At 39.7% G+C, this 11,220-nt stretch overlaps 3 protein-coding genes and 1 pseudogene across 3 annotated transcripts; 2 read left to right on the top strand and 2 right to left on the bottom strand.

Annotated features, from left to right (window-relative positions):
• Nucleotides 1-3: 3 nt before the first annotated feature.
• Nucleotides 4-2,656, top strand: LOC130502328 (FIP1[V]-like protein; annotated as a pseudogene).
• Nucleotides 2,657-2,869: 213 nt separating this feature from the next.
• LOC108845522 (glycerophosphodiester phosphodiesterase GDPDL7) lies at nt 2,870-6,254 on the bottom strand. The gene is made up of 9 exons (XM_056997108.1): nt 6,137-6,254; nt 5,896-6,039; nt 5,438-5,734; nt 5,251-5,360; nt 4,617-5,115; nt 4,125-4,445; nt 3,909-4,051; nt 3,341-3,824; nt 2,870-3,271 (listed from the first exon to the last, which is right to left on the bottom strand). Exons 2-9 carry the CDS (start codon nt 6,005-6,007, stop codon nt 2,976-2,978), a joined length of 2,262 nt encoding a protein of 753 aa, XP_056853088.1. The 5' UTR covers nt 6,008-6,039; nt 6,137-6,254; the 3' UTR covers nt 2,870-2,975.
• A 1,361-nt stretch (nt 6,255-7,615) lies between these two features.
• On the top strand, nt 7,616-9,152 carry LOC130502326 (VAMP-like protein YKT61). Its single transcript, XM_056997105.1, has 6 exons — nt 7,616-7,926; nt 8,023-8,120; nt 8,240-8,353; nt 8,530-8,595; nt 8,717-8,803; nt 8,932-9,152. The coding sequence occupies exons 1-6, from the start codon at nt 7,734-7,736 to the stop codon at nt 8,980-8,982; spliced, it is 609 nt and encodes a 202-aa protein (XP_056853085.1). The 5' UTR covers nt 7,616-7,733; the 3' UTR covers nt 8,983-9,152.
• Nucleotides 9,153-9,236: 84 nt separating this feature from the next.
• On the bottom strand, nt 9,237-10,051 carry LOC108844013 (temperature-induced lipocalin-1). The gene is made up of 2 exons (XM_018617198.2): nt 9,619-10,051; nt 9,237-9,539 (listed from the first exon to the last, which is right to left on the bottom strand). The coding sequence occupies exons 1-2, from the start codon at nt 9,994-9,996 to the stop codon at nt 9,354-9,356; spliced, it is 564 nt and encodes a 187-aa protein (XP_018472700.1). The 5' UTR covers nt 9,997-10,051; the 3' UTR covers nt 9,237-9,353.
• Between the last annotated feature and the right edge of the window lie 1,169 nt (nt 10,052-11,220).

Raw genomic sequence — 11,220 nt, 5'->3', positions numbered from 1 at the left:
GGCGCAGAAGATAGTAGCCTTCCTGGAGATAATGCCCCCAGTTGAGACTGGGTATGTTAACAGCGGAGACCCAGACACGGAATCTGCTAAACTAAGTCCTGCCCAGGTTGAGCCACTCAAAAGGCTTCCCAAAAAAGCAAGACGATGAAATCTCTAGAAGCACGTATAGTGGCCAGAGTTTTCGTTCATCATCTCCTGATGGAGACAGAGGCACAAAGTCATCAAGTGTTGATCATGAAGATGTGGGAGGTGAAGCTGGCAAAGATACTGAGATGGAGGAGGAGCAACAAATGAGTTCTGCAGTTGAAGAAGATGATGGAGGGGAATCAAAAGACGGAGAGAAGCAGTGAAAGCAGCAAAGCAAGATCTGGAAGTCACAGAGATCATCAGCAGTTGAAGGATAGTGCGGAAGAGGAAGTTATTCAAGATAAGAAGCATTTTACTCGACCATCTAGCACTAAGAAACATCACGTTAACAGTGCACCGCGCATCAGAGCAAAAAGTATCAGCACAGAGGGAAAGAAATGGAAAGAACTCGAGCGGGGAGCAAAGGTGGTAGTGAGTACGCAAATCCTCATATTGAAGCTGATTCTCGGTATATTTACTCAATGGCAAGTGGCGAGGATTTTGATAGAACGAGAGAGCGAGATGTTGATGGGGGAGTCTGGCGCAGGAAAGAGGATGACACATTCAGTAGAAGAGGTGGTGATGAAGGGTCTAGAAAAAGGGCTCGTGGAGATGATCTGGGCTCTAGGCAGAGCAGTGACCATGTTTCTTCGAGAAATCATGTGGATGATGGTGGTTTAAGAAATAATTTACGAACTGTATGATCACATTGGCAAGAGGAGGAAGGAGGAAGAATACTTAAGAAGAAACCGCTTTGAAAAGAATGAAAACTCATATGGTCAAAGAGAATCAATCAGCAGCCTGAAACGAGATCGTGGTGATAGGTTGGACCATCAAAAGAGAGACGTCCAACATAAAATCAGAGATAATATCGACGACCACGCTTCTCTTAGGCACAGAGATGATTTATACATGCAGCAGGGAGATGGTCATGAGAGGTTGAGAGAGCGTGAAGATTTGGATAAACTAAAACTAACTCACGAGGATGGTTTATCAGCACGAGGACGAGAGAGGCAGGTGGCTTCAAGGGTCGTAGAGGTTCAGAAGACCGATCATCATCGAGGATGAAGGAAGAGTATAAAGCTTCTGACAAAGAGCATCTAACCAAGGATACAACAAGGCAGACTAAACAGACGAAGAGAAAGGAACATTCTGGTGAAGAAAGTTCTTCCTATCACAGAGGACACGAAGACTTCTCTGCACGCACAGATGACATTGTTAACAATGAGAAAAGACCAAGGCTGGAGAGGACAAGTGTTAAAAGTGACCAGGTTATAGATGCTTTGGATGGCCAGCGATTGCAAGACAGAAAACATAAAGATTCCAGACGAAAGATTAAAGAACAAAGAGAAGGCACAGATTCATTGAGGAACAAGCAAGGAGAACAAAATGGCAATTCCAAAGTGACAGTATGCCCCCATCAGCTTATGAAATAATTTTTATTAAATCTCATCCAAGTTTTGCAAAACTTAACGTAGTTATTGTGAATGCAAACATTATCTTGCAAACTTTTTTGTTCTGTTGCCAAATCTTACCTATAATATATATACACACATATATATCTCATGGTTTTGTCACTTTTAATATGCCTCATGGTTCAGTGTTTATGTTTCTTCCCATCCCTTTCAGGGCTTAAAGGGAACCAACGAAGCAAGAAATCACAGGAATGAGATCCCACAGCAGCACAACGCCACCAACAGGCACAAGGAAAACGTTTCATCTGGTGATGAGCTACAAGATTCAAAGAGAGGACGGTCGAAATTTGAGCGTTGGGGAAGCCACAAAGAGAGAGATGATGCTGTCACTGCCAAGGGATCTTTATCCACTTCTTCGAAAGTTCAAGAGAAGGGAAAAGGCATTAACGGTCGAGCTAGCGAACCTAATCTTGGCTCTATTGGCAAGAACAGGAATGTAACTGAAGAGAGAAGTGGCCATGACCTTGCGGAGACCAAAGATGGAAGCGAGAAGGGACAACCAGGAGACCGGCACTTGGACACGGTTGAGAAACTCAAGAAACGCAGTGAACGGTTTAAACTTCCAATGCCCACGGAGAAAGACAACAACGCAGGAGTAAAGAAAATGGAGTCTGAGAGGCTGCCCTCTGCAAAAACTGAAGGCCCTGCGGATTCAGAGGTGAAAGCAGAGCGGCCGCCGAGGAAAAGAAGGTGGACAAGTAGCTGAGAGTCATAAACTGGAGTGGAAATAAAAAGCTGAGGAACTGGCTCTCTTTAGTTTTAAACGTATGACATGAGATTCTCTCATCCCACGGAGCAGTAGTGGCGGTATCCAGATGGAGGATCAACTAGGAGATTAGGAAGTGTGTTTGGGAGGAGCTATGTTGTGTAAGAATGGAGGGAATACGCATAAGGATTTACTCTTTGACAGAACACTTTTGTAGTAGTTGATGTAACTTTTGTGAAAGATTATTGGTCTCTTTTAGTTTTGTTCTCAGACCAAGTGCCTCGAGAGAGAGCAAGAATATTTTTAAAATACTAGATATATATATATATATACTGTATTAACTTAGTTACTCTGTTCTTGTAAACGACCTATAAAGACTTGATCGTTTGTGTTTGCCTTCATACTATGTCTGAGACAGTATGAAAGTAGAGCCTGCTTGATGGAGAAGGTTTCTAAAACAGAATATGAGCGAGTTATCACTGAGATCAAAAACATCCATATCATAACAAAACAAAGTTTCTTTAAAGCTTTAATCTATAAACAACAAAATCACTGTGTGCTTAGCTTAATATGAGGAAAACATAAAATAGCTTGTGTGTCAGTTTGGAAAATGCTGAGGACGAACGTGTTACAACCTATGAAAGTTATACCGTGTTATTACTCAGTCTTTACTCAGCAGCAAAGAGGAGTCCCAAAACCAGTATTGCCAGCAAGGAAAGGCCAAGATTAGCACTGGTGGCAATGGTGCCTGAGGCATGTTGTGAAGCTTCTCCAGTTGCATTAGCGGAGACAATGTTAGCAACAGGAGGAAGAGGCGGATCAATCACGTCTTTGGGGTCAAGAGGCGGGTTTGGGGCACTAACTGGTGGCTGTGCTTCCTTGGCTGCCACGGAGAGTAGAGCACCAGCCTCTGCAGGTAAGATAGCATAGGGCTGCTCTTTGTTCAAATCTGAACATGGACTCCCTGCATTTGCATCAAATACAACATTACACTGTTGTATCATGATCATCATGTACATGTTTTAAAACTTACTCAAGTATCTGGTTGCTGTGGCAGGGAACTCTGTGACGACTCCATCGACGCCATTCCCCGCAATGAACGTGGCAAGCTCCACCGTAGGATCGGAGAAGTAATCAAACGCTATGGAGAGGTACTCGTTCCTCAGCACGGAGACGTAAACAGAGACATTCCCTTTGTGCATTTCCTCCACTACGTTAGTCTTCCCTGTGGCAAAGCTTTCTGAGGTGGTGACCAGAGAACTTCTCATGAGATTGACAGCTTCTGCATGCTTCTTGATCTCGTCGACTGATGGCTTGGGAGCATCTCCGATCTCCTTGCCGATGGTCAAAACTCTTGTGAACGGAGGGACACCCGGAAAACCGGACAGAACAGAGCTGTCATCTGACTGAATCAACACCTTTTGAGTTAGTTGCTTGTCGAGTGTGGACTTGGTGACCGCGGACTTGACTGAATCTACGATTCCTAGACCTTTCTTTGAGGCTAGATAAGCAGCATTCTGATAAAACAAAACAAGGCGTTAGTGGAGCTTCCTTAAGTAAGTTAAAGCAGAATTTATGAGTTAAAGAGTGACAAGACTTGCCTGTATGTTGATAAGAACTCCAGTGACAGCCTTTGCTTTGCTGAACTCAAGGAAGTCAGCGAGAGTCATGAACTTACCAGCATTCTTGTTTAATGGATTTCTCTGGAATCCCCCTTTAGTTAAGAAGGGGCTCTGGATTTGAGCTGGAGACAAGAGACATCATCCCAATGAGATAGTTTTCAGACAAATTTTAGAAAAAGAAACCAAGTTACTTACGTTTTAGAGACTGGATCTCTGCCCAAGTGAGATCAAAAGAGAAAATCCCATTGGTAGGCTGGATCTCAGGAACACTGGTGGCTCTTGACATGAAAGTGGTCATGGCATTAGTACTTGCTGTTAAGTCTGCAGAATCATGACAGAAAGCTATTCCATCTCTGGACATTTGGACAGAACAGTCTATCACATCTGCTCCATCGTCCACAGCCTTTTGGTAAGCGAGATCAGTGCAGCCTGGATAATCTCCACTTGCTCCATTGTGAGTTATGACCAACGCATGGTTTGCTTTGGGGAGGTTTCCCTTTTGGTGAGACAAGCAAGCTGCAAGAATACAAAACACATTATGTGCATATATGTATATGATGATAGTGGATGCAAAGCAACATTTTAGAGGTTTTTTTAATCTCAAATTAGGAAAAAAACAATTATAATGGAAGTTTAAAAAAAAAAAAAAAATTAAGTTAACTCTGCGTGGATGGCAAGTTAACTTACAGATGGCTTGTGATGCTGTTGGAGGGAAGTCAGTGACGAAACCATCAACAGAGAACTGATCATTGTCCACAAACTGGAGATACTCAGCGGAGGGATCATAGCTGTAGTTGAAGCTGGTGCGCAAATCATTAGCAAAACCTGAAGCATAGACCTCTAGACCAGCCTTGTGTGCATCAGCAACAAAGGTGGTGGCGGGCTTGAGGTAAGTAGCAGAGTCAAGTGGCCAGATGTAGTCTTTAGGGACAAGAACGCCTGATGCAAAGCCCTTGATGGCTGCAAGGTTGAGAAGAAGCTCGCTGTACTTCTTGTTGGTGGTTGGCTCAATTGCCTCAGGGTCTTTGAACTCGAATATAAGCTTTGTGTTGGCACTTCCTACGTCCATCCCGATGGTTTTCAAGAAGGCTATCTCTGGAGATGAGATGAAATTAATGCGACGGAATCGTAAGGTTTTTAGGTACTCTACTGCGCTCAGCTTGTGTTCCGTGTAGAAGGAGTCGTACTGCACGTTTAAATCAATGTTTATTTGTTTATTTGATGAATCAACAATAACTTTAAATGAATCAACAAGAACATTCCTTAGGTTCGTTAAATCATATATTCATATATATTATCAAAGAGAGGAATAAAGAGAAACCTGAACGCTCAACCAGAACTTAGGAGGCTTGGTTCCTAAGACGTCCTCCACGGCAGAGATTGGCATCTGGCCATCGAAGATGCTAGGCCGAGACAAGATGTTTTGGACCACTGCTCAACAATACAACAACATCAAAAGACTGGTGGTGGTGTTGGGAAACATTTGAAAATGAGAAGCAAAGACATACAAGAGACATTGGAGAAAATGGTGTCGGCAGAGTAGTCAAGGGCAAACCAGCCTTTGAGGTCCTGACCGTTGACCTTGTATGTCTTCTGGCCTTTGGGGAAGAGAGTGGAGATGGTGGTTGAATTGTCTAGCCTGATATCAGGCAAGCAGAGGCCGACACCGTCACTTGTCATCTGAAGGTTGCACAACATGGTAAGGCCAGGGGAACTGGTGCTAATAGCCAAGGCGTTTGCAGAGGCGCTTGACTCTGGGAAAAGACCCGAGAAGCCGCCTCTAGCCACAACCGCAGGCTCTTGTCCTGAAAAAAAAACAGATCAAGGATAAAGCATGGATAAGCTTTTCACAAAATAAACAAACAAACATGTTAACGTGATATATGGCCACATGGGCAGTTACATATATTAAATCACAAAACATAACAAAACATGTTATGTAAAAAGATTGATACATAGTACATACCGTTAAGGGTGAGCCATTTCTTGGCAGGAACAGCCGCCGCAGCAGCTGGAGTCTTGGGAGCAGCGACACAAGAGTGTAGGAAAAGGGAGAAAAGAATGAAAAACCTCAGCATCTTCTTCGTGTGTTGTTTATTTGATTGATCTCCTGCATGTGTGTACGTAGGCCAAAGCAAAGTCAGATACGACATTTACAATACTCATAATCTATATAAGTTTCAGAAAAAAAGTGAAAGAGATCTCACAGTAAAGAAAAGAAGAAGAACATTAATCTCTTCTTCAGCTTGTTTTCCTCGTCGGTTATGTTTCGACAAAACGGAAAAGAAGCGAAGAAGAAGATGGTCAAACAAAAAAAGTGTTAACTAATGGGTAAAGAAGTAACTCGCTCGTATCATCTCATTTATACCCATTTATTACTCTATTTTTATCTCTTTTTCCCCCTCCTTTCGCTTTTAACAGTTTTCTTGTTTTTCTAGACATTGACATTTGTAACCAAATCCGAGATTTAAACTATAGACCTTACTCGAAGAAAACTTTAGGAGTGTGATTGGGAAACCACAGCGCAATTAGGAGTAAATTAAATAGATGAACTCAGAGGAAAAGAAAATTAGTAAATAGAGTAAAATGGTGAAATGAAAAAATAAATAAAGAAAATTGAACAGAAAAAGAGGAGGAGAGAGCACGTAATCTTTTACTTCTCTTAAAGACAAGTGGAAAACATTTTAACATTTTCAGCAGAATTCAGCTGAAAATAGGTGGAAAACATATCTGCTGTCTTTCACCTGATTGGTAACAATAAAGTATAATACAGAGTAAAAAAAAAAATTCTTTTTTTTTCAGAGTAAAAATCATTTACTCCAGAATATTTACTCCGGAAGGACGATTCAATCACACTCTAAATTCGTACCTATCTGATTTGATATTTATTTTTATTTTTATTTTTTTTTGGTCTAAAGACAGTACTTATGTATGTTTACAATCTGAATCCATTCGTGATTTGAATGGCTGTCTAAGAACTAATTAATATTAAGAACATAAAACGAATTTACAGTTCTAAATTAGTACGTGATATTAGTAATACCAAACTAAAACAAATTGCATAATATTCAATTTAAATTTTAGTTGGACCCGATTTAAAAAATATTTGAGTTTAGTATTATTAAATCTACTTTAATCCAGATTATTATTGTATCAAATAGTTCTGAATTAAAATCAAACCTGACCAGAATCTAAAAATTTGAATGCGAATTTTTTTGAAAAGAAAAAGTTAACAAAATTCCAAAGAATAACCAAATATTCACATCTATTGTTAATTTAATAATTTCTTTCATTTCGGTAAGTTTGTGTAATCACCCCTTCAGTTTCGGGAATTCTAATGTTTTAGCGTTTGGACTCTATTATTCTCTTATTATTCATTGTCAAATACCATGGTCTTTTTGGTCTGACTGTCTTATATTCCCATTTCTTTTATTTATTTGGTGTTTTAATTTTTAATTTTTTTGTTCAGCCTTTTAATAATTTTTAATTTAGTTTCATAATATATAATTCTTTTTATTCTAAACAAATATTTAATGTTTTTAATATTTGTGACCACCTACAAAATATTATGTTTTTTATTGTTTAAGTTAGTTTTATTTAATAATATTTTCATATAATCAAAATAAAACATATAAAATTTTGTATTTATCTATGTGCAATAGTCTTTAGGACTAAGTAATCATAAAACAGAGGATAAGTGTTATGTTGAGCGAGTAAAAGTTTTACCACCGGACTTCAAAATTTTATTTCTTTCCAGCTCCCACCGCCGCCTCGTTCTCCTCGCTTCCATCTCACGCAAGAGCTATGAAGATAACCGCCTTGTTTGTTTTCAAGTGCGCTCCCGAAGCTTCAAATCCAGTCATCCTCGCCAAAGCTTCCAACGTCTCCCACATCGGCTATTTCTATCAAACAAACGCCGAGGAGTTCCTCGTTTTCGTAGGTCGCACTGTCGCCAGCCGCACTCCTCCTTCCCAACGCCAGTCCGTCCAGCACCAAGGTTTTTAGGGTTTGCGATATTTTACACATCAGCGATTATTCCAGCTTTTTTGTTAATTGTGTGTGTGTGTGTGTGTGTGGGATGATAAATAAAAAGAGTACAAGGTTCACGCTTACAATAGAAACGGACTTTGCGTGGTGGGATTCATGGACGATCATTACCCTCTTCGTAGTGCCTTTACTCTTCTCAATCAGGTCTCTTCAAAATCCATTCACACTACCTCCTTTGTGTAATTTATTTCAAAAAAAAAAAAAAAAAGAATCAGGAGGATATGATTAGGTTGACAAAAAAATAAATTGTTATTGTTTCTCAGGTTATAGATGAGTACCAGAAGAGTTTTGGTGAGACATGGAAGTCTGCTAAAGAAGACTGCACTGCTAAGTCCTCCAGCTGGCCTTACTTGGCTGAGGCTCTTACCAAATTCCAGGTTTACAACTCTATTCTCCCCCACATGTGAAAAATGACACTGTAGGTATTATTAGCTCAACTGAGTGGATAAAGTAAAGAATCCAAAAATTTATTGATTCCTCATGAAACTAGTTTTATGATATGACCCAAGTGATATGGTTTTTAAAGTGTTTCTGTTCTTGCCCCCATCTTCAGGACCCAGCAGAGGCTGATAAGCTGTTGAAAATCCAGAGGGAGCTGGATGAGACCAAGATTATCCTTGTAACTGCACTCTCTCTCTCTCTTTTTCTCTCTTTACCTTCAGAACCAGAGAGTCTTGCAGATACAATAAGTGTGCTCCCCTGAAGCCTTGAATATTTATTTGATCTTTTTTTTATTACAGCATAAAACCATTGATAGCGTTCTAGCCCGTGGCGAGAAGCTTGACAGCCTAGTGGAGAAGAGCTCTGATTTGAGCTCGGCGTCGCAGGTAACATTCTAACATTTCCATACTAGCTTTTCCCCAGCTTTAATTTCCCACTGTCTCGGTCGCATGTCATTTGTTATGTGTAGTAAATATTTTGATGAGAAACCGATGTTGGTATTTGGATGAAACAGATGTTCTACAAGAGTGCCAAGAAAACGAATTCGTGCTGTACTATTCTATGAGGCTGCATGCAGTTCTTGGTGTTCTGTGTATGTATTTTCAATTTTTTCATCCAAACTTTTGAAGAGGGTGAGGAGATTGTTTTCTTTTACACATCTCTAACTCTTGTGTGTTATGATGTCAACTTCAGTTCGTCTTTGTTATATTATACTAGTTGCTTTTGTTCAGGTTTTCTTATGGGAATATTTATTACTAATTCTCATCTCAGTTGGTGCTCTGTTACCGCAAATAGATTTAGATGTTGGAAATAAACAAAAGCAGAACGATGATGTTCACTGGAGTAAACAAAAGGGGTAGTAGTATATTACACAGACAATACACAGACAAAGGGAAGTAAAAGGAGGTGAAAACAAGTCTTGTGTTTTTCTATAAACTATTTGCCAAAGATAGATTTGAGCCACCAAATGCCCTTGGTGTCATCAGGAGCAGCGTTGGACTCGGGTGGTGTGTCACTCTGAGGTGTCTTGTGAAGCTTGCTGACGTCATACCCTTGCTCCACCGCCTTCTCCACCAGCTCCTTGTATGTCTCTTCCTCCATATGCGCCGTCCTGCTCAGGATCTACACAGCCCATATAAAACATCAATCCTTGTTAGCTTTTTTTTTCTTTCTATTATTCATCATAAAAAAGAAACCTTACCCAGAGATAACTCCTTGAAGGCTGCCCAATGACCGCATGCTGGTACTCAGGATCTATATACAGCACCCAGTAATCACCGGTAACGGGGATGATAGGGAGGAAAGGAGGGAGGTAGAACCTGACTTTGAACTTTGCCTCATCGCTCTTAGGATCAGTTTTGAAAGCTGACCCTTGGATGAAACCTCTCTTGCCTCCGTTCCACGTCTCGTTCAAGACTTTAACCGTGCCGTCAGGGTTAAGGCTGTAAGTGGCGCGAGTGTCTACACCGTCCTTGGGCTGAAACCTGGAAGGGAAAGAAGCAATCTCGTACCAGCGGCCCATGTACCTCTCCAAGTCTAGACCTTTCACCACTTCCATCTCTTTCTTCTCCGTCGCCATCTTTTCTTTTCTTTTCCCTTCTTCTCTAAGATTCAAGATATTTATTTCCTCTGAGAAGATAAGAAAGAACGGATTCTATTTAATAGAGGAGATTTCCTTGGGAGGAGAGGCTGACACGTGGGAAGCGTGTAGGGCAGATTGTTCTAGCAGCATCTATGAGTTACAATGTGAAAAAGGGAGGTAACAAATGTCTATTTTGTAGAATACAATACAATGGGCTCCCCAAACATGACAGCAATTGTATGCAACCGAATATAAAATATCCCATAGAGCTTTGCTAAAATTTGACATTTCATGCTTTGCTTACAGTAATCCAAGCTAAACCTCTTACTATTATCATACTCCCTCTTTCCTCCTTTCATCATCGTTTTGATTTACAAATAAAGGTCTAGTTTTGGCTTCAGTCCTCTATGTATGTTTAGTTAACCAATGAACTTCACTATTCTTACACATGTGAAGAAGCATCATATTGTCAGGACTAAGACAGAGACACACTCAGCAAAATCTTTTATACTGAAGAACTTTCTTTTTAGAGACAATTTGGTGAATATACCAAAAACGATCTGAAATTGGCAAAGTATACACACGCGCTTAAAACCCTCCTTTCTCTGTAGCAAAGTTCTGTAATCTTCCCAAAATGCCACTACCTATAGAGACACGTAAGAAGAGAGATGTTGAAGTAAGAATCTTGTTTGATATGATCTAGGATGTCGTAGACTAATGTTCATCATGTGGGATTTGTAATAGAAGAGTCCCACATCACACATTTAATTCGCAGTTTTGCACAAATATATGGAAAAATATTTTAGATCACATGTTTGTATTATATTGATAATATCAACAACATATATCATCATTAGTTGTATCATTTATTTAGACATTAATATTTTGTATATCATCTACACTTAGCCAGTAATATTGTATATATTAACTAACGAGTAAACATTAACCATATAGTTAATTCATATACTCATGTGGTTATATGCTAACTTATATATATTACATGAATTGTTTATTTGTCTCTTTTACATCTGAGTCACTCGCAAAAACATTGTCTCTACGATCTATCTTAACGGCTACTAAAACATTTACTAGACACTACAAAGTCCTAGCCGCAAATATTTATAATTGTTAACATCTACTGATAAATTTAAAAACTAACATTCATTATATCATATAATGTTACACTGTAACATTTTGTATATCAACTAACATTATAAGTAT

The sequence above is a fragment of the Raphanus sativus genome, unplaced genomic scaffold (assembly GCF_000801105.2).
Source record: "Raphanus sativus cultivar WK10039 unplaced genomic scaffold, ASM80110v3 Scaffold0510, whole genome shotgun sequence".
In the NCBI taxonomy this organism is placed as follows: domain Eukaryota; kingdom Viridiplantae; phylum Streptophyta; class Magnoliopsida; order Brassicales; family Brassicaceae; genus Raphanus; species Raphanus sativus.
Note: the sequence above shows the minus strand (reverse complement) of the source record. Positions and strands in the feature narration are given on the sequence as shown.

Bases quoted from the DNA above. Each gene is read 5' to 3' on its own strand.
- LOC108845522 (XM_056997108.1), bottom strand. From the start codon at position 6,007: ATGCTGAGGTTTTTCATTCTTTTCTCCCTTTTCCTACACTCTTGTGTC. The intron at 4,052-4,124 runs GTAAGTAACTTG...TCTTGTCTCCAG, and splicing joins AGAGATCCAGTCTCTAAAAC to CTCAAATCCAGAGCCCCTTC. The intron at 3,825-3,908 runs GCAAGTCTTGTC...TTGTTTTATCAG, and splicing joins GAGTTCTTATCAACATACAG to AATGCTGCTTATCTAGCCTC.
- LOC130502326 (XM_056997105.1), top strand. From the start codon at position 7,734: ATGAAGATAACCGCCTTGTTTGTTTTCAAGTGCGCTCCCGAAGCTTCA. The intron at 8,121-8,239 runs GTCTCTTCAAAA...ATTGTTTCTCAG, and splicing joins CCTTTACTCTTCTCAATCAG to GTTATAGATGAGTACCAGAA. The intron at 8,596-8,716 runs GTAACTGCACTC...TTTTTATTACAG, and splicing joins ATGAGACCAAGATTATCCTT to CATAAAACCATTGATAGCGT.
- LOC108844013 (XM_018617198.2), bottom strand. From the start codon at position 9,996: ATGGCGACGGAGAAGAAAGAGATGGAAGTGGTGAAAGGTCTAGACTTG. The intron at 9,540-9,618 runs GTAAGGTTTCTT...TGGGCTGTGTAG, and splicing joins CTTCAAGGAGTTATCTCTGG to ATCCTGAGCAGGACGGCGCA.